This window comes from Coloeus monedula (genome assembly GCF_965178545.1).
Source record: "Coloeus monedula genome assembly, chromosome: 1".
NCBI classification, from domain to species: domain Eukaryota; kingdom Metazoa; phylum Chordata; class Aves; order Passeriformes; family Corvidae; genus Coloeus; species Coloeus monedula.
In genome coordinates, this window is record NC_138781.1 from 125,675,594 (window position 1) to 125,694,518 (window position 18,925).

Below are 18,925 nucleotides of genomic sequence, written 5' to 3' on the forward strand. Positions count from 1 at the left end.
GTGCTCCTCCGCAAAGAGTAAATCATCACAGAGATCATCCTTTTATTAACACAAACTGCTGAAACCCATCAGGGAAACATTTATAAATGTTACATTTATAAATGAAACATTTATAAAAACACATAAGCCTGAAGCTACAGAGCTGGGATTCTCGTGAGGAGCAAATGGAAAAAGTAATCCTCCCCAGTGTACCAGAGTCTAGGTATGTCTTGAATGATGGACTAGAAGAAAACAGAAGCAAAAGTTACATAGAGAGCGATTTTCAACCAAACGGGATTTTACTTGTATTTTCCACCCAAGAATGAATGGAAGTTGAAATGAGTAAAAATTGAGAATTAAATACCAAAATGCATCTCAAAAGTGTCATGCTATGCAAATAAGTATACACTGATGGCTAACCACTTTTTCCATCAAAAGTAGTTTTGCCATCAAACTCAGATTAATGAAAATGATACCTGCCCAAAACTTTGGGGGGGGGGAAAAAAAAAAGGCTTATTTCTCCATAATTGGTTTTGTGACTTGAAAAATGTTTAATAAATGACATGCCTTTCCATTATTTCAGATTACTTAAACAAATGTGGTACAAAAATCCCAAGAGGCCTTGTTATGTGTTTAAAAATGAAAAAGGTTTACAGATCAGACCCTGCTCCCATTCAGTATCAGGTGCACTAAGGGGAATGTGCCACAGTTAGTTGTAATTTATTAACTTTTCTGGAAAGCTTTACTAAATCTAATGTTCATTAGGTGTCAGGTTTGAGAACCACAAGAGGAAGGCAGCAGTAACCTACCACAACTCTGGCCCTCATAAGCACAAAAGCATTAGTATTAATTAAACACCTCCAGACCTCCCTTTCTGCTCTGTGCTTGCTCTCAAGCTAATTGCTTCTCTCCTCCAGCACAGCTTATCATGTCTGCCCTGCTACAGAGCAGCCAACTTCATGTTTTCTAAATGGGATGAACAGCCTGCAGACAGTAACTCTGATTGCTTCAGATCTTTTCAGGGCTCCTTTAAGACAATTGAAATGTTTCGTGTAGACTAAATGATCTTCAAATTTTTCTTCATCTTAAGTTTTCACATTAGGAAATGAGCTGAATTTTAAAACTCAAAATCTCTGTGGCCTTTTTAAAGCAAGTGCATCAATTACAAAGATGAACAGGAAAGTCTTGATATCAGCTGACATCACTATTGTGAAACATGAACATTTGCAGGACTTAGAAGAAGGACTTATTTAATATAAAGAAGTACTAAAAGAATCTAGGCGATATGAATGACAATTATGTTTATAAAAAAAAAATCTCGGAACTGATGGCACTGACTTGTGCTCTATTATTACTTACTTGACAATCCCACGTAAGAAGATTACTGTCTATTTTGGCACGATGTATAACAAGAATATAAAGCACATCACCAAGGGATTGTATGAAGAGGCTGCCTCGTATCATCACACCCACACATATTCTTCAAGTAAAATCTCCCACATCAGAAAACCACCAGCTGTCAGTTCCCTGACACAGCTCCACACCATTTTGTTACTCAAGAAAAGGAGGGGGAAAAAGCAAAAAGGTCAAGAAGTCTTTTTAACAGGAGTGCAACCCAGACTAAATTAAGGGCAGAATTGTTGTATCATTCTTTGACCCCCTGCACATACAAATAACCATGTTGCTCCTCACACTCTGTATCCTGATTCAATAGAAAAGCAGCAGACAGCAGTCCTAAGAGCAGCCAGAGACTGACAGAGTCACAAGGGTAACACTACCCCTTCTTTTCTAATGCTATGCTACTAATTCTTCTAATAGCTCCAAACAGGCCATGAAAACTGGGATAAATCCAGTGCTAAAAGAGTTGCTTTGCCCAGCGGTTGTATTTTGAAGAAATCCTAATGCTCAGACCACACAATAATTGATCTGAGCATCTTATTAAACTAGACAAGGGAAATGTACTACATTCCTAATATACTACACCATTTTTTTCCTGTCAGGCACAATTCAAACAAAATGCAGCTGGCTCACAGTGTAGGATGCCTACCTGCTAATACAAACCTTATGGCTATCAAACTGTTCTACCACAACCACTCATCAGTCCCCTCTCACTGTGTGTACCAGTTACATCTACTCTTCCTAGAGGAAAATGGTCAACCTTGGCCCCCGGCAGTCAGTAAAAGATTTCAGTATGCCAACTTGGGCAAACCATGAGATGTTATTTCTCACATATCCTGAAACTGCAACACACGATCGATCCCTTCCTCAGTCTGTAATACTCAAGGTAAGTATAAACACACAATACAAATCTGAGAACCAAAACATGGAGTTTTCTTGAAAGTGTGGCACTGCATCAGACCCGTGGTAAGCTCTTCTTTCTGCAGGATTTAAATTTGGAGTGTGGGGATGCAGGGGAGGATGAAGAGGGGAATAAGCATGAAAGGAAGTTAATTACAGATCTATCTGATCATACACAGCTCTCTTTCACCCTGTCCAAATACTCAAAATTTATTATTAGTTACAGAAAGGAGTAATAGCTGCTCTAATGACAGTGCAGGAACTTAAAATTATGTTAATTCATACATTCCTCCCTTTTTATCTGGTTAATTGAATAGCTTATCCTTAGTGAAGCTCAGAAGGCATATATGAAGCTTCTGACTCACCAGGTTTAAAAGCTCTTTTCAATTTCTTTCCCATTAGCTGGTCTGGCCAATATTAATGAATCAGTTTTACCTCATTTCTCATAGAAGCCTGATCTTTTAATTATCACAAATGCATGGGGGCAGTAGCCTTAACCACTCTTTTTGTTTTGCCTTTCCAGGCCACATGCATTCCTATTTGCTGTCTGTGTCCTACTTGCTTCTGAGTGTCCAAAGCTAGTGCAAATAACTATAAATTCAATAAGAACAATAAATGACCCCATCTAAGCAAAAATCAATTGCTAACAAATATTGGAAAAGACAAGAAGCAAAAGCTAACAAGGAAAGGTCTTTTTTTATACTTCTCCACAGGTTCAGTCACAGAGGTACTCCTAAAAGCAGAGGGCATTCTGAGAAGTGCTCATCTTCCTCCTCCCAGAGGTTCTGGAGAAGCCATAGGAGTAAACACATGGATACTACTGCCTACTTTGCTTCTGCAGTCAAAGAAATTCACGCCAGCCAGCTCTATCCTTGACATTATAATCACAATCTCTTTCAACAGTTCAGTCACTGAGGTCAATGACCATACAGAACTTCTACATATGAAAATAGTGCAATAGCTACTTAGGAGCTATAATTTAGAGTACAGCTCTTCCTTCAAGCATCAACTCAGTCCTCAGCCATGCTTTTGAAAAATTATTTACAGCATGGCATTTTATTACAAAAAAGTAGTGCTAAGTTCAGAGTCTTTTTACTCTCATTGTGTAACAGGACTAATATTCCTCCAGTAACACAATGGAGGTGTGGTAACAAACTAACAGTTATTTGTCTGAGATAACCCCAAAATCCCACTTCTTTCCCTAGGTCTTCCCTAGCAGAAGAAACAGTTTTTTGAAATTCTTATTTTAGGCAAATTATATAACTTACCAGATAAATGCCTACATTGATCTGCCTCAGCACTACTATACTGCAGACTCAAAAAGCTTATGTGCTATTTTCTCCTGTGACTATAAAAATTCCCTAGGGATACCTTCAATATTTCTGTCACTAGACAGCTGTATTAAATCAAGTTGATATACACTGCCCATCATATTTACAAAAATTACATACTCTAATATTATGTAACAAATTTTTTACTTTTTTTAAACGAGAGGATTATTACTGAAGCTATTTCCACTCTAGAAGGTTATACTCTTCATTAAATCTCTTTTTGCCTCACTGGGGTGAATTAACAAGCAGAAACACAAGTTTATATTTAAAAAATCACAAAATGAAAAAACTATTTTGCTACTATTTCTTAAATTCAAACTACTGAAATGGCAGGGACCAATGAATGGCATGAAGAGGCACTTTGGGCAAAAGCAGAAAATGCTGTTCTGTGAAGGTGCGAAGAAGAAAAAGCGTGGCAGAAGCAAAGCTTCTCTGCTCTCTGCATTGCCAAAACTCCCCAGCCTTGTTAGGGACTTTCCTGCACTACACAGACACTTACAGCACCTTCAGCCCTTCCAGGCTCCACCTGGAACTCTCCCTGGCAGGTACCTCCTCACCAGAGTCCATTCTGGCTTTGTCCCTCACTGCCTTGGACCACACAAAAGAGGCACTGACAGTCCCATGCTGCTGGCACTTAACCTCTTCTCCTTTACTCTTCCTGGGGCTTTTTCAGCTGAAAGTTCCCACCTAACCAGCATCCACAGGTTATTCTGCTCATGAAGTTCACATGGGTTTGACCTCTGCACCTATGAGCTGATTTCTTTGGAACTTTTGATGGAAAAGGTAGTGTTTTCAGTTGTCTTATACAAAGCAAAATCTACTGAGTCAACAGCTCAGCTGAACACAGCAATTTCTCTTTAACTACAGGGAGAGCTTAACACACAGCAATGTCAGGTAATATCTTCCAGAGTATTTCCTTTAGATAGCTGTAGATGCAAATGAGGCGTGCTTGACACATTTCATTTAAGTAATCACAGGTTAGCAACTACCACAGCAGAGCTCACAACTACTTCCCTGTCTACTCTGGCTTGCCTACAAAAATGCGTTACTCGAAATGACTGCTGGGGAGATCCGGTATTCAGATTTTAATCTAATCAGAGACTAAAAAAAGGAGAAGTAGGAACCCAGGTGTGATTGAAAGCACTTGGCTTCATGAGCACACCAGCACTTTTCAGTGCCTGCATGACACCTGAAGTCAACAGCTGTGAAGAAATCCAGGACAAACACCAGGATAAACTACAATTTAAGTATAAAATAGCAAATCAGAAGATATCAGAAAATACACTCAGCTAATATATGCATTATCTGAAATACTCTGACTCTAGAGGATAGCTTACTTAATACAGAAAGAAAAGGGTGCAATCACAGAGGAACCCTGCCAGGATTTAATTTTTGTCACTTTGAAGAAGTTGACTGAAAACAGGTAAATATGGAAAGTTGTCACTAATTCACAAAAGCTTGCTAAATTCAAACAACTGAAGAGCTGGTAGCTGATTTTGGGGCAGCTGGATTTTAAGAAAAATCAATGCTGAGACACTCTTGAGGATTTCATTCTAATCCAGTAAACATCAAAGATAAAAGGTGCAGAGGGCAACCACCAGATTGAGGTCCTACTGTGCATGATGCAATGTAAGTAGTGTTAACGTCAATATAAGCAAGGAAGTAAGTGGAAACACTAAGAAAAATATCCTGACAAGCTAATGAAAAGGAAGCAAGCTGCTGAAAAGACACCTGTACTGAAAATGGGGAAGAGAATCAAAGATGAAAAGCACAGGAACATACAATTAGTGGACATGCAGTACTGCTTTGCAAACTTCATGTGACACAACTCATGTATCTGCTTGTTCAAATTACAAGGAAAAATATACATGTTTTTTTTCTGACTGTATCTCCTTCAAACTCACCACAAAATGTAATTCATACCAGAGCATGATGCTTTTCCCTGGTGTAATTAATTTGTCTTTGCTGCCAAGTAAGCTGTTTACCTACATGAGAGCTAATACTTTCTGATTAGACAATTGGGTCTAATGGCAGCATAAAATAACAGTCGAGCTTCTGTGTCTGCACTTCCTCATTTCTCAGGTAAGAAAAAATTCCTCGTGGCAGAAAAGAAGGGAAGTGGAAAGACCCAGGTTCGTTAGCTTTCTCGTTAATGCTGTGCAGTGTCTGAATTTCTGGCCTTGTGACAGCACAACAGATGCCCAAACTCCCAACTGCTCAGCAGCAGAGCAGGACACAGCCCATACATCTCCACACTGCCAAGCACTGATATATTTTTTCCCATCACAGGAAATGTCCTGTTTTTTTCTGGGCACTTGGAAGGAGTTAGAGTATAGATTTGGCTGACTCAGGTGCAATTAGCCTGCATGCGCACTGCAGAGCTGTCTGCTGTCATAAATTTGCTAGCTCCAGCCCATGTGCAGATTGTCCAACTGAGTTGAGGTAAAAGCATCACGGCGCTTGAATAAAAGCATGGACACGAGGAATCAGAAAGCCAACAGTTTGCTCCCTGTGCAGAGCCCACACTTCTAGGGCTTTCCCTCTTCCAACTGTACCACCTCAAAGCTTTCTGATTACAGCCCTAACAAGTCCCAGCGTCCCTGTAGCTGCTGAGGGGGTTGCAGAGACACCCTTGGACTTGGAGCTGAAATTCTGACAGCTCTGGTGACGATTCACAGGATGACAGGTGACCAGCTTGCCCTGCCCTCAGAGTCCATGTGGCACTGCCCCATCCATCAGCAGCCAAGTCAGAGCTAGTGCTTACTTTGACCCTTCCAGTCCAGAGCAGCAGCAACCGCCAGAGGGGACCAGCTGAAGTACGTGCCATTTTTGCATGGTAGCTTCTCAACTGTTTTCAAAATTCTACACAAAATAAATAGGAAAGGCATGTAAAAACAACAAAAAAGGAAAACAGAGTTCATTCTTCACAGGAAACAAGGATAAAAAAAAAATCATAGGATTAAAAAGAGAGCGTGAGAGTTTAATATGATTGAGTTACTTTTCTGTTCTTTTAAAAACCATGGATAAATTCCACTCATTTACTTTCCTCTAAAAACTCTGAGTCTTTAGATGCTGGCCTTCAGGATGAAACAGAATGCTGAGACTCATTTATATAATTGCCTGTATTTCCTGCACAACCAAGACAGAAACCCATGTATCTTTGAATGACAGTAGAGAGAAATCCAGTCTCCTTTCTTTTGACTGCATAAGCACTTTCACAGCAATTAAGTCCTCCCAGGTGAGGCGGCCACTGAATGAAAGTTAAGGGAAAATGGATGAAACACAAAGCATCTCTAATCCACCTGCAACAGGAGTAGTTACAGTGATCCTTTAGAAAACAGTCGGGGCATCCAGCAGACAGCTAAAGTTTCCAGCCCCCAGGTAATCAGACACTAGATCCCAAGCCTTCAGTTCCTGGCAAAAGCTACGAACAAGCTGTTACTTAAAGGCCACTTTCATGTCTAGGTTTCCAAGCTGCTCCGGGACCACAGCAGGTGGAGACACTTGTCTGCACAAACCAGCCCTGTAGCAGAGCTTGACAGAGAAGGGAGCCACTCTCCAAGAAAACATTATTCCCAAGCTCAAGCGGGTGAAAAGGGCACTGTCAACCTCAGAAACAAAATGCTAACCATTTTGACAAATGCTAAGCAAGGGAAACAACTGGACCTGGGAATTCAGTGAGTTTCAGAACCCTGGATCCAATCCAGTTTTTGTCCTTTAATATGAAGAGAAAGAGACAAGGGAAGCATATGCCTAAGTCTCTTCTTGCTCTTAAGAAGGGCAAAGTGCATTTTGCCAGTTACTGGAAGTGATGCTTTGTCAATACAGCTGCTTGTGAACAATGCCATGGCTCATGGCAAGGACACAACTGGAGAGATGCAGAAAGCATCCCTAAGGGACATGACACTGGCAGAGCAAGTGAAGATCTATCACTCACAACACTAAATCCTGCAGGCAGAAAACTTCAGAGCAAAGGCTGCCCCCGACTCTTCACTGAACTCACTGTATGAACACATTGCTTAAATGGACAAAAAACCCCCAACCACCCAGCTTCTCTAAATGCTTAAGAAAATTGTATCTAGGATCACAGTACGAAAAAGAAGTATCAGTCCACCTATGAACTAGGAAACTAAAGCGGACAAGAAAAGTAAAATCTTTCTAGCTCCTCGGTTATACGAAAGGACAATAAAACTGCACAGTGCTACTGTAAGTAATTATTAGGAACTATGCAGGAACTGTGCCTGCTGCCTGATCAGCATTTTAACCAAAAAAAAAGATGCTACAGAGTGCCAGAGAAGCACAATACTGCACCCTCTGAGTGTTAAATCATCTGTGTGAGAAAGCATTATAATCCATATGCACAAATAGAGCTGCAGTCACTTCACCTGCATCCCAAGATGCTCCCTACCCCCAGCCGAGCACAGCCTTCTGCTAGTGCTGCCCAGCTGAGTGTTCAAACAAAACAAGCATGTGTTTCACAGAATCATGGAATCACAGAATATGCTGAGCTGGAAGGGACCCACAAGGATCATCAAGTCCAGCTTGTAGCCCTGCACAGGACCATCCCCAAGAGTCACACCATGTGCCCGAGAGCATCATGCAAACACTTCTTGAACTCTGTCAAGAGTTCTGTCCCCACTTCCCTGGGGAGCCTGTTCCAGTACCCCATCACCCTCTGGGAGACAACTTTTCTTCTAATATCCAACCTAAACCTCCTCTGACACAATTTCAGGCCATACCCTCAGGTCCTGTCACTGGTCACCAAAGAGAAGAGAGCAGTGCCTGCCCTTCCTCTTCCCCTCACATGAAAGTTGTAACTGCAGTGAGGTTTCCCCTCAGCCTCCTCCTCACAGACACAGTGACCTCAACCACTCCTCATACGACTTCCCCTCAAGGCCCTTCACCATTTTCACTGCCCTCCTTTGGACACTCTCTAATAGCACGCAAAACTGCACACGATGTTCAAGGTGAGGCCACCCTAGTGCAGAGCAGATGGGGACAATCCCCTCCCTTGCCCAGCTGTGCCTGATGCACCCTAGGTTTGTACAAAACCAAATTGCTGATAGATCAAGTCTTAATGCTTGCCTGTGGACAAAACAAGATGTGGCCTTCTCTCAGATAAAGTAAAATCATGTATCTGAGAAATAAGCTTGGCACACTTCCCCTTTACGAGGAATACAGAGCAAGCAATAAAAAATACTGGTGAAGCCCTTTGGCTTCAATTTTTGATTCATAAAATCCTGCCTCCTCACAGGCATGCTGTAAAAATAAACATACTATTTCTGTAGGGTTTACCAACTATAGGGATCAATGCTGAGAAAACCCTGTAAGAAACTAACTTTTTTGGATATCAGGAAGCAGGAAGCATATTCCAAAAGTAAACCAAAAGTGGTCATAAGCTGAATGGTGAGAATAAAATTAAATGCTGGTCAGCTGTTTCCCTGCTGCTTGATGGTCCCTCCTGCTCAGCTAGAAAGTTGATCCTGTCTCAGAAAACCTCAATAACCTTGTAGCATCCACATAGAGGACCTGTTGCCCTCGGGAGGCTCCAGTTCCTGTCTCCCAGGGACATTCGTAACCCCAGAAACAGCCAGACCAAAATGGGTCAAAGTGGCACAAAAATCCAATGCTTCCTGTGCCGACATCCAAGCAGTGGCATGTAACAGAGATCTAGCTTCTTTGGCCACTGCTGTGGGACCCAGCAAGTAGAGGTGGCGGGTTTCTGATGGAGTGTGTGAAGCTACTCCTCCTGCCCTCTCCTTCCAAGTGAGATGTGGATATAGGGGTAGATTTAACTAGAAGTACAACAAATACAATCATCATACATACATATATAAAGACTTTGAGGAAGTCTGTAACAAAAACATGAGGGGTACACAGAACATCAGTCTGTAAAATGCTGGAATAAGGAGGTGTTTTCCAAACAGAACGTAGTCACAGAATTATACCACAGTAACTGTTTACCTAATAATAGAAACAGCAACCCACAAACAATCCTCATGAAAACAAAGCAAGAGTTCAAAATGTTTTGAAACTTGTCTAAATATTTATTCTTTTTCCAGGTTATGAAATGATTTTATTTCCCTGGCTTTCAGCAATTATCTGTACCAAGCCCATTTGCACAGGTTTATCCAATTTTTCAGCCATTATCTCATAAAACCTTTATGAATTTTGTGATTACAGTTTGTTCCAAAACTTAGGAACAGTCTGCATGAAATTAAACTGAGACACTTTTCTCATATCATATCCTAACCAGCCTATAGTATTCTGGAAAATGAAATAAAATATCCTTAGCACAATGACTGATTTGTCCACTAGTCATTTTGGGGGGGTACTGGTAGAAGCCATTCCTGAATGTTAGAATATTTCATTAATGCAGTGTTTCTGTTAAACCTAATACTGCCTCTCTACGTGTGAATTTTTAGGGTAAATTCCTTTTTTATTACAATATCCAATTGCAAAAGAAGAAAAATATTTTTAAATTATTCAGGTACTGTAATGCCACTACTAAAACTTCTAAGTGCCACACTTAATTTTGAAGAACTGCTTTTAAAAGTCCTGATACAATCATACGGCAAACTCAGATTCAAGACAAACTGTTGGATCCCTAAAAAAACCCCACAGTGTTTAGAAAAATCACAGTGTTTTAAGTGCTAGAATTTGACAAGTAGCAGAAACACCACCAAGTGTACAAAACAAGACTCATGAAGTCCAATTCAGCTTCAAACTGAATTGCAATTAATTTAATTGGATAAATACTTGAAAGAAGAACCTGCACACATCAGGCAGCTGACAACAGACATGTCACAGTACAGCTGAGCACAGAAGAGAGAGACTTTGGAGGAGACAAAGACCACTTAGTGACTGCCCAGTTTTTATATAGTGTGCAACTTCCCTTTTGGATTATCTGTGATTAAGGGAACCAGTTCTTACATTTCCTAGGCACCTGTTACAATCAGGATTTGTTTCCAAGCCTGATGTCACACATTTCTCAAAGTTAGCATCAAGGGCATCAAAGTGTTGTCAAGTTTAAGGGACGGGAGGACCCGGAGGTGGCATTGCTTCACAAGGAAGGAACATCCCACAGAAGAGCTCACATACTGCTATGCAGGCAGCCCAAATACACATCCCTGCTTGGCACCTTTGTCCTACTAAAAACGACACAGCACCTTGTAAACTGGCACCATGCCATTCTGACAGATGGACTTATGTGTAGGCAGCCAAGAGACTATGTATAAGCATCAAATATGCTTTTTGAGAGGAGGACTTCCAGCCAGGAATGTTAAAACAGCTGTCCACATTGAGCTTGCATGCCTACACTTAAGAGGATATGCTATCGCCACTAGAGCCCTGAGCTGGATTAACTTGAAAAATAAGTAAGATAGCTTCCACAGCCACATAAGGTGAGTTTTTGCAGAATCAGGATTAGTGATACTCAGGGGGGCTTTACTGACCTACTGTTAGTGGGCACACTTGCAGGGTCAAAAAGCTCACCAGTTCTGCAGCCCAGTGAACTTTTTATCAGGTGCAAGCCTATATATATTTATTTTCCTTTGGGAGAAAAACATAGAATGCAATACCAGCATGATTATGAACAAACAGGTTAGTGTCCTTCCATTTTGTGTTAGAGAATACTTTATTAATTACTATCCACACTCAAACACATGTCTGTGTGACTGGGATTTCTGTCACTGGGCTTTCTTCTCTTTTTAAAACCTCAACCGCCATGGCCCCCACTCTGAGACTTTTTGTTAGCTCATGCCTACACACAAACATACATTTTACATTTTAACATCACTTGCATAGTTTTCCCCAGTAATAGAATCACACCAGCTGGAGAACGAGGCATTACATAATACAGGATGTGAGGTGGCAGGCCTGCAGAGCCATGCCCAGGCCACTTCTATTCCATCCCTGCACCTGGCTGGGCTGTCTGCTGCCCACAAATCCCTCTCCTCAAGGACATGCAACATTCCAAACCATTGAGAAGATCCAACAAAAACATGTTTGCTCACATCAACGTGCCAGTGTTCTTTTTCCCCCAAAACCTCAGACTCTACTGCTGCCCCTCAAAAAGTCATAGGCCTAAGCCTAAAGTAAGGCAAATACTCAAACATTAGGAAGTAAAAAGCTTCCTCAGACATCCACACTATTTAAAAAAGATAATGCCAGGATTTCCAACACCAGACAACATTGCTTCTAGCCCTGAGTAGCTTCAAGACTGAATGGAGGTGATGGTATGTTTTATTCAATGTTTAAACACACTTTGTGTTCATTTTAATTCTCCCTGTGGTCACAATCAAATCACAGGCATACATTTTTCACGTACACTGTAGCTGCTCGTACTCATCTTTGTTCTTATGAATCACTAGAAATGAGCTTCAACTCTACAAGCGTCCTCCCAGTATAGATCAAAGCTGCCTTCGGTGCCTGGCGGGCACAGGGTCACATGGAGTCTACCCAGCTGCTGGTGCCTTTTACCTTCGTTAACTTTGCAGCAGTTAAAGTTACCTGAGTCACTTCTTTACAATTTCCTGTTCTAGAAGCGCGTCAGTGGTAAGCATCATTTCTCCTGCACAGTGAGGATTTCCCCCCATTGACCTTGCCTTCCCCTCTGTTGAAGAAAGATTTCCTCCTCTCACACCGTTCACCTCTTTTACCCTTCATTCTTCACCTACAGCATTTCCATATCCTTCTTTTTTCCGTGTTTTTGAGGACTGTGTGAGATCACCTACTTGCAAAAGTTCCAAACTACAATTTAGTAACCTCAGTAACGAGCTGTTTTGTTTTTTCATACTACCAATAAAGTCGATGCTAGGTTAATCTTAATTTCCATACCACTTAACCTTTCTCAGATGGGAGAAGAGAGGGAAAACACTCTGTCAAATACTTCATCATGCAGATTAGCAATGAAGTGAATACTTCTCCCTCCTTCCAAAAACTGCCCCAGGCTTTTTCAAGACACTGTCTGTGGACTGTGTATGGCTTTAAAACGGTTCAGGGAACAGTCAAATTGCCAAAGAACAGTTCAGAAGGAATAAAAACACTGATCCGGATCACTACTTTTGCTTAGTAAAGTAGTTATGCACGCACCCCACAAGTGTATTACTTTCATAAATGTGTGTTTTACACGCAATTATTATCTCCATGGCTATTGTAAAGTCAAAGTAAATTGAACTGCAAATGGTAATGCTGAGTATCCAAAACCTCTTGACAGCTCTCTCAGCCCCCTAAGTGCCTCTCGTTATATGAAAACAATTTGAAGGGGTACATGAGGTTCATTTCTCACAGAAGCTTGTAAGGTGCTAATGCAAAGTCAGAGAGCAGCCAATCTTCTTATACATTACAAAAACTATCATGATCAAACTCCAATAAAGTTTAGTACCCAGTTATCTGAGACACTTCTTCCTCCCACCACCGCACAACTATCAGAAAGACTTGTCTGTACCTGCTGAAAAACCTGTGCCAGATTAGACTCTCATTTCGTTGTGCTCCTTGAGCTACCCTAACCAAACTCAACCCTAAAGGTTTTCCATGCTGGTTTATCGATGGGTTTTTAACTCTAAGATGCCAGATGATGTATCAATGCCAGTCAAAATTCATTGCTAGTTAAAGGCAAATGAATGCTGGAAAAGTAAAATGAAGCATGCCAAAAATCTCTTGAAGTGCTTATCGAACATTAACATTACAGAGACTTTACTCTAAAGGCACACTAACCAGAATTTAGAAATATAAAGCTTCTGAGTTTTGAAAGGGCACGGCAAATTTTAACACTGCTTTCTGAAAAAGTCGCCGGCTACTGCCAAGTGCTGAAAAGCACTACAGAAGACGACTTTTTCTGCTGTTCTATTCCCTGTGCAGGAGAGTGTGAGTACAACCGCTTTTACGCACACTGTATTAGCCTCACCTGTTACTACTGTTCACCATGCCACAAAACATTTTAGAACAGGAAAGAATGGCAATTTTACTTCAAAAAGTCATTTGAAAAGGAAAACATAGCACAGATGTTCAGCAGGACCAAGGCAGAGAAGTACCTGTAACTGGCCCCTCAGAGAGATTGGGGTTCAGCATTCAAAGTACCCAGGTACTTAAGTTGCCTTACCTAGGTACAGCGAGGCGTTTTCTTTCTTGACATTGTCATCTAAGTAGGTTGGTCCCAAGGTATAGATGGGTGTCGAGCCCATGCCAATGAGGATTTGGGCACAAATGAATAAAGCTACATAGAGAGAGTGGTCATTTCCACCGGTGTCCTTGATGCAGGCCGACGAGTCCCACTGCTCTTTGGCAGTGCCATTGCCGGCCACGCACAAGCCCTCGTTACTGACGGAGGAGTTCAGTTCCTGGATCTGGTACGGCGGAGAGATGAAGTGAGGTAAGGAGAAGAGCGCAGCGCCCAGGGCGATGAAAAGCCCCCCTACGGCCAGCCAGAGCGGCCTCCGCCCGCGACCCCCGAAGTAGCTGATGAAGACCACCACCACCAGGCTCCCGATGTCGAAGCAGCTGACCAGCAGCCCCGACTCCGAGCTCTTCAGGCTGTATCTCCGCTCGATGGTGGTGATGACGCTGCTCAGGTAGCCGGAGACCATGAGGGACTGGATGAAGGTCAGGAAGCACATGCACACCAGGAAGAAGCGCGAGTCCGCCAGCACTGTCCGCAGGCACGCTCTGCCCGGGGGGCCCGCCAGCAGCAGCGCCGGCGGCGGCGGTGGCAGCAGCAGCGGGGGGCCCAGGGATACCCCTCGGCCGGGCGCCGCCGGCTGGCCGCCCTCCGTCCTCCAGGGGAAGCTCCCGCTGCCGCTGGCGGCGGAGGGGGGCCGGGCAGCCTCGGCGACGGCAGCGGCGCCCTCGCCCCGCTCGGCCTCGGGAGCCGGTCCCGCGGCGGGACTCGGCGGGCCGCCGCCGCCGCCCCCCCCGGCCGCCAGGGGGGAGCCGAGCGCGGGCAGACTGCGGCACCGCGGCGCCTCCGCCCGGCCCCCCGCCGCCGCCGCCGGCCGCTCCGCCCCGGGGAGCCGCTGCTCCGGGGTCCCCGCCGAGGCCATGCTGAGTCCGGCGGCGGCCTCAGAGGAGCCCGGCCGGCTCCATCGCCGCCGTGCGTCGAGCGCGCTGAGGGGCCCGGCGAGAGAGCAGCATAGCGAGGAGGGGAGGAGGGAGGGGAGGGGGGTGGCCCTAGCCGCGGCCGCCGGCCGCCCCGCCGCACGTGTCAGCCAAACTCCTTTGTGGCTCCATCCACCCTCAGTCTCGCTCGAGGGGCCGCCCGCCCGCCGGGGCGCCCGCGCTACCGGCGACTCCCGCTCCCCGTCGCCGCATGCCCGCGGCGCCGCGCTCAGCAGCCGCCCGCCGGGGCCCCGCGGACAGCCCGCCCGCCGCGGGGCAGCGCCGCCCGCTCCGCCGCCCGCATGCTCCTCTCTTGCCGCCGACGCCGGTGACAGAGCTCCGGGGGATTGCTGCCGATCTGCGGGGCGGAGAGCAAGCACGGGAGGTCAGCGGTGCCGGCCCCAGGGGCCCCGTCCCTCCCCGCCGCCCCGGCCTCTGCCCGCCCGACACCGCAGTCTGCTCTGAGCTCCGGGGAGAGCCTCCGTCCCCGTGGGGGCTGGATCACGGCAGCGCCCCGAGGACCGCGCGTCCTTGGGGACAGCACATGGATTTACATAAGAGCTGGGGCGGCCTCGGCCAGAGCGCGACCCTTTTATTTGGCGCCGGATGCGACAGCCAAAGGTCGCCGTGCCAAGCCTTTTATTTTCCAGCCTAAAAATAAATGCGCTGAAATAAATACTCCGCTACAACTCGGCGGCTCGGGGAGCGGCGGCAGGCGGAGGCAAGGGGAACAAAGCAGGAGCCGGGAAGCGGCGGCGGCGGGCACCCCAGGACCCGGCACCCCGGGGCCGACCTCGCCGCCCCAGCTCGCTCGGGTGGACCTCGGGACCGCGGACACCCGGGACTGCCGGGCGCAGAGCACTGCCCAGACATCCCTACCCCGGCAGCGGAACACGCCTTTTGCCTCCTTTGTCCGCTTTTGTCTCCCCGCCGCCTCCTGCTCGCTGCGGCCCCGCGGAGGGGCGGGCGGGGGAGGCAACGGCACCCGGGCAACCGCGCCCCGGCGGCGGATCTCCCCCACCCCCGGGGGGTGGGCAGCGGGCAGGACGGCGGAGCCTGCGGGGCGCACCGGGCTTTCCTCCCGGCCGCCGCGAAGAAAAACGACGGGGCTACTCACCGAGCGTGCGGCGCGGGGGGCCGGCCGGCCGCGGCCCTGCGCCCCCGCCCCGCCTGTCACCCAGCGCCGGGTCCCCCTCGGCCGCCCCCGCCTCCCCGGGCGCCGGAGCGCAGGCGCGCCCGCCGCAGCCTCCGGGCCGGCCGGTGCCGCCGGGCGCTCGCGTGCCCTCCGACCTGCCCTCGCCGCTGCGCCGGCCCGCGGTTACCGGGCTGCACCTCCTCGCCAGGGAGGCCGGGCCCCCGCGGGACGGTGAGCAGTGAGGGGCTTCATCCAGGGCAGGAGAGGAGCCAGCCCTTCCCTCCCCTCTGGAGGAGGGTGTGCTCGGTCGGTGCCCTTGCTCACCCGTGGAGCTGCTGAGGGCTGCAACTCTGCCCTCGTGGCTGAGAAGGTCCGCGGAGCGCCACGGTTGGCAGCCCCGGGCGGCGTTTAGGATGCTTAGGATAGTGTTTGTATCGCCTTGTGCAAAAGGCGGAAATATTCGGAAGACAGGACCTCAATTACATCATCGGCTGAAAAGTGAGAAGAACGAAGGGATGATTTTCAAAAATTGTTAATTTTAAGGAAAATAGGCAGATCACCTGATGATCCTTTTTGCCCAGGGTCTTTTCTCCAATGCAAACCATCTCCAAAACTGAGAAGCACATGCGAAATACAGGAGAAGTAGTTTGGAGTTCACTCCTCATAGAGTTTTCTCCTAAATCCCTTTTTTAGGTTTGTCTAGTGTCTTGAATTGCACTGTTTTGTTTTTCTCTCAAGTCCCTGTGTTTAAACCTGTAATATCAGGATAAGGCTAAATAGTACTGCAAATTATTTTATTTGTTGTGGCTTGATAGAGTGTGAACTATTGAGGTATTTGTCCTTTTGCCCAAAATTTTTCCATAAAATAATACCAATAAATAGACCAAAGAAGTATATTTTCCTACTACACATTTTTGAATAGTTAGTGGTTTTCTGGCAGGATGGAAGATTTACCATTGATTTTTTTCCCCTCCTTTAAAAAAAGTGTGTAAGACTGACTCATCACATTTGTTTAGTATTTTATAGTCTGGATCAACAAGATAGTTCCACATAATAAAAGATACCATTTTCCAGTTCTATAAAGCTATTATCAAGAGGTATTTTGATACCTCTTTGTACTCGCTTAACAGTTCAACTGCTCAAACTCAACACAGCCAAAATATCTTTTTTTTTCTTTGTATTTCAACCACAGTTTTCCTGTTAAGGAGCTGTCCCAAGTTTAGTGCTTGTCTAGGCCTGTAGTTCTAGTATTCCATTTGAGGTTTGCGCAGTTTAGTATTCCCCAGTTAGGTTTTCAAGGATTCTTGAAAAACTCATCCTAATGATTCTTTCTTGCTACATAAGGTCCTTATGACAGTTTCTTTTATTTCATTATCCCACAGCCAGTTGTTACTGCAGCTCCTCTCTCCTGCCTCTTCCACTGTCAGCTTCCCACGGCCACAGTTTCTGTCACTGCAGCTCTGGCACTCACCTCAGTGCACAGTAAGCTGAATAAACTCACTGAGGCAGCAGAAAACCAATCCAAGGGGGAAAAAAGGGGTTTACTGGTTTTATGAGCTGAATCACTTCACCGAGGATGGGAGCACAAGAACTTGAAAAAAGAAAAAAATAAAGGGGGGAAAAAAAGAGGTCCATGGGGATAGAGGAAAGAGCATAATCCATTTCAACAAGAACAAGCTCTTCATTCAACCCCATCATCTCACATACATGTAATTCACCTGGTAGGCAGTATCCCTTCAGTCACTCCTTTGCACTTGAACTGGTACATGAACCAGTAACTGCAGTTTTAAGTCTGATGGATCATATCTGTGGCATCTCAGTGCTGGCTTCTGTCCTTGGTTCACAACAACCCCATGCAACACTGCAGACATGGGGAAGAGTGGCTGGAAAGTTGCCTGGCAGAAAAGAATCTGGGGGTGCTAGTCAACAGCTGGTTGAACATGAGCCCATGTGTGACCAGGTGGCCAAGAAGGCCAATGGCATCCTGGCCTGTATCAGTAATAGTGTGGCCAGCAGGACCAAGGCAGTGATTGCCCCCCTGTACTCAGCACTGGTGATGCTGCACCTCAAGTACTGTGTTCAGTTTTGGGCTCTCACTGCAAGAATGACATTGAGGTGCTGGAGCATGTCCTGAGAAGGGCAGCAGGGCTAGTAAAGGGTCTGGAGCACAAGTTTCATGAGGAGCAGCTGAAGGAGCTGAAGTTGTTTCGCCTGGAGAAAAGGAGAATGAGGCAATACCTTATCGCTCTCTACAACTACATGAAAAGAAGTTGTAGCCAGGGGGGAGTCAGTCTCTTCTCCCCAGTAACAAGTGATAGGATGAGAGAAAATGGCCTCAAGTTGCACCAGGGGAGGTTTAGAATGGATATTATGAAAAAAATCTTCACCAAAAGGATTGTGAGGCACTGAAAAAGACTGCTCAGGGAAGTAGTGGAGTCACCATTCTTGGAGGTATTTGAAAGACATGTAGATGTGGTGCTTTAGGACATGGTTTTGTGGTGGACTTGGCAGTGCTGAGGTAACAGTTGGACTCAATGATCTTAAAGTTCTTTTCCAACCTAAACAATTCTATGATTTTTACATCAGCTTTGGGATCTTGTTCTATGACTAGAATTCCTAGCCATTACTGTGTTAAACCAACCATAACTTTTGTGAGATTGCAGAATAGGAATAAATACACAAAAGCATTCTTCATTCCCATGGGAAAATATAAGGGCACAGCATTCTCAGCTTTCACAGCATTTGCAAATAGTACAGCCTGCAAGCAGGTACAATTTCAATTCTTTCTGCAGTGGCAAACCTGTCAAGAGAGAAACTTGTTCTTAGGACTATGTGAAGAAGTTTGTTTTCAGAAGTTACTCCACCTGACCACAGGTTCTAAAATGTTTGACTTCCCTGCTTACTTTTGAGTCTGAATAGTTAAATAATGGGTTGGCTGCAGTGGGTATGAGCATCCAGCACCAAATGATGAATGGGAAATCAATATTACTCTCTTCACTTGACAGGTTGATTACAGAAGGCATAACAGTGGTACCCAAATTCACAATAAAATAGAAATATATAAAACTTACTCTACAAAATTTCTCCC

The 18,925-nt window shown here is 45.4% G+C and overlaps 1 protein-coding gene across 1 annotated transcript in view; it reads right to left on the reverse strand.

The window, feature by feature from the left end:
* Positions 1-15,058, reverse strand: part of SLCO5A1 (solute carrier organic anion transporter family member 5A1) — a 78,018-nt gene extending 62,960 nt beyond the window's left edge. The window contains exon 1 of the mRNA XM_082287936.1: positions 13,711-15,058. Within this exon, the coding sequence (XP_082144062.1) occupies positions 13,711-14,647 (937 nt within the window). The 5' untranslated portion in view covers positions 14,648-15,058. The remainder of the gene's footprint in view (positions 1-13,710) is intronic.
* Positions 15,059-18,925: the final 3,867 nt, after the last annotated feature.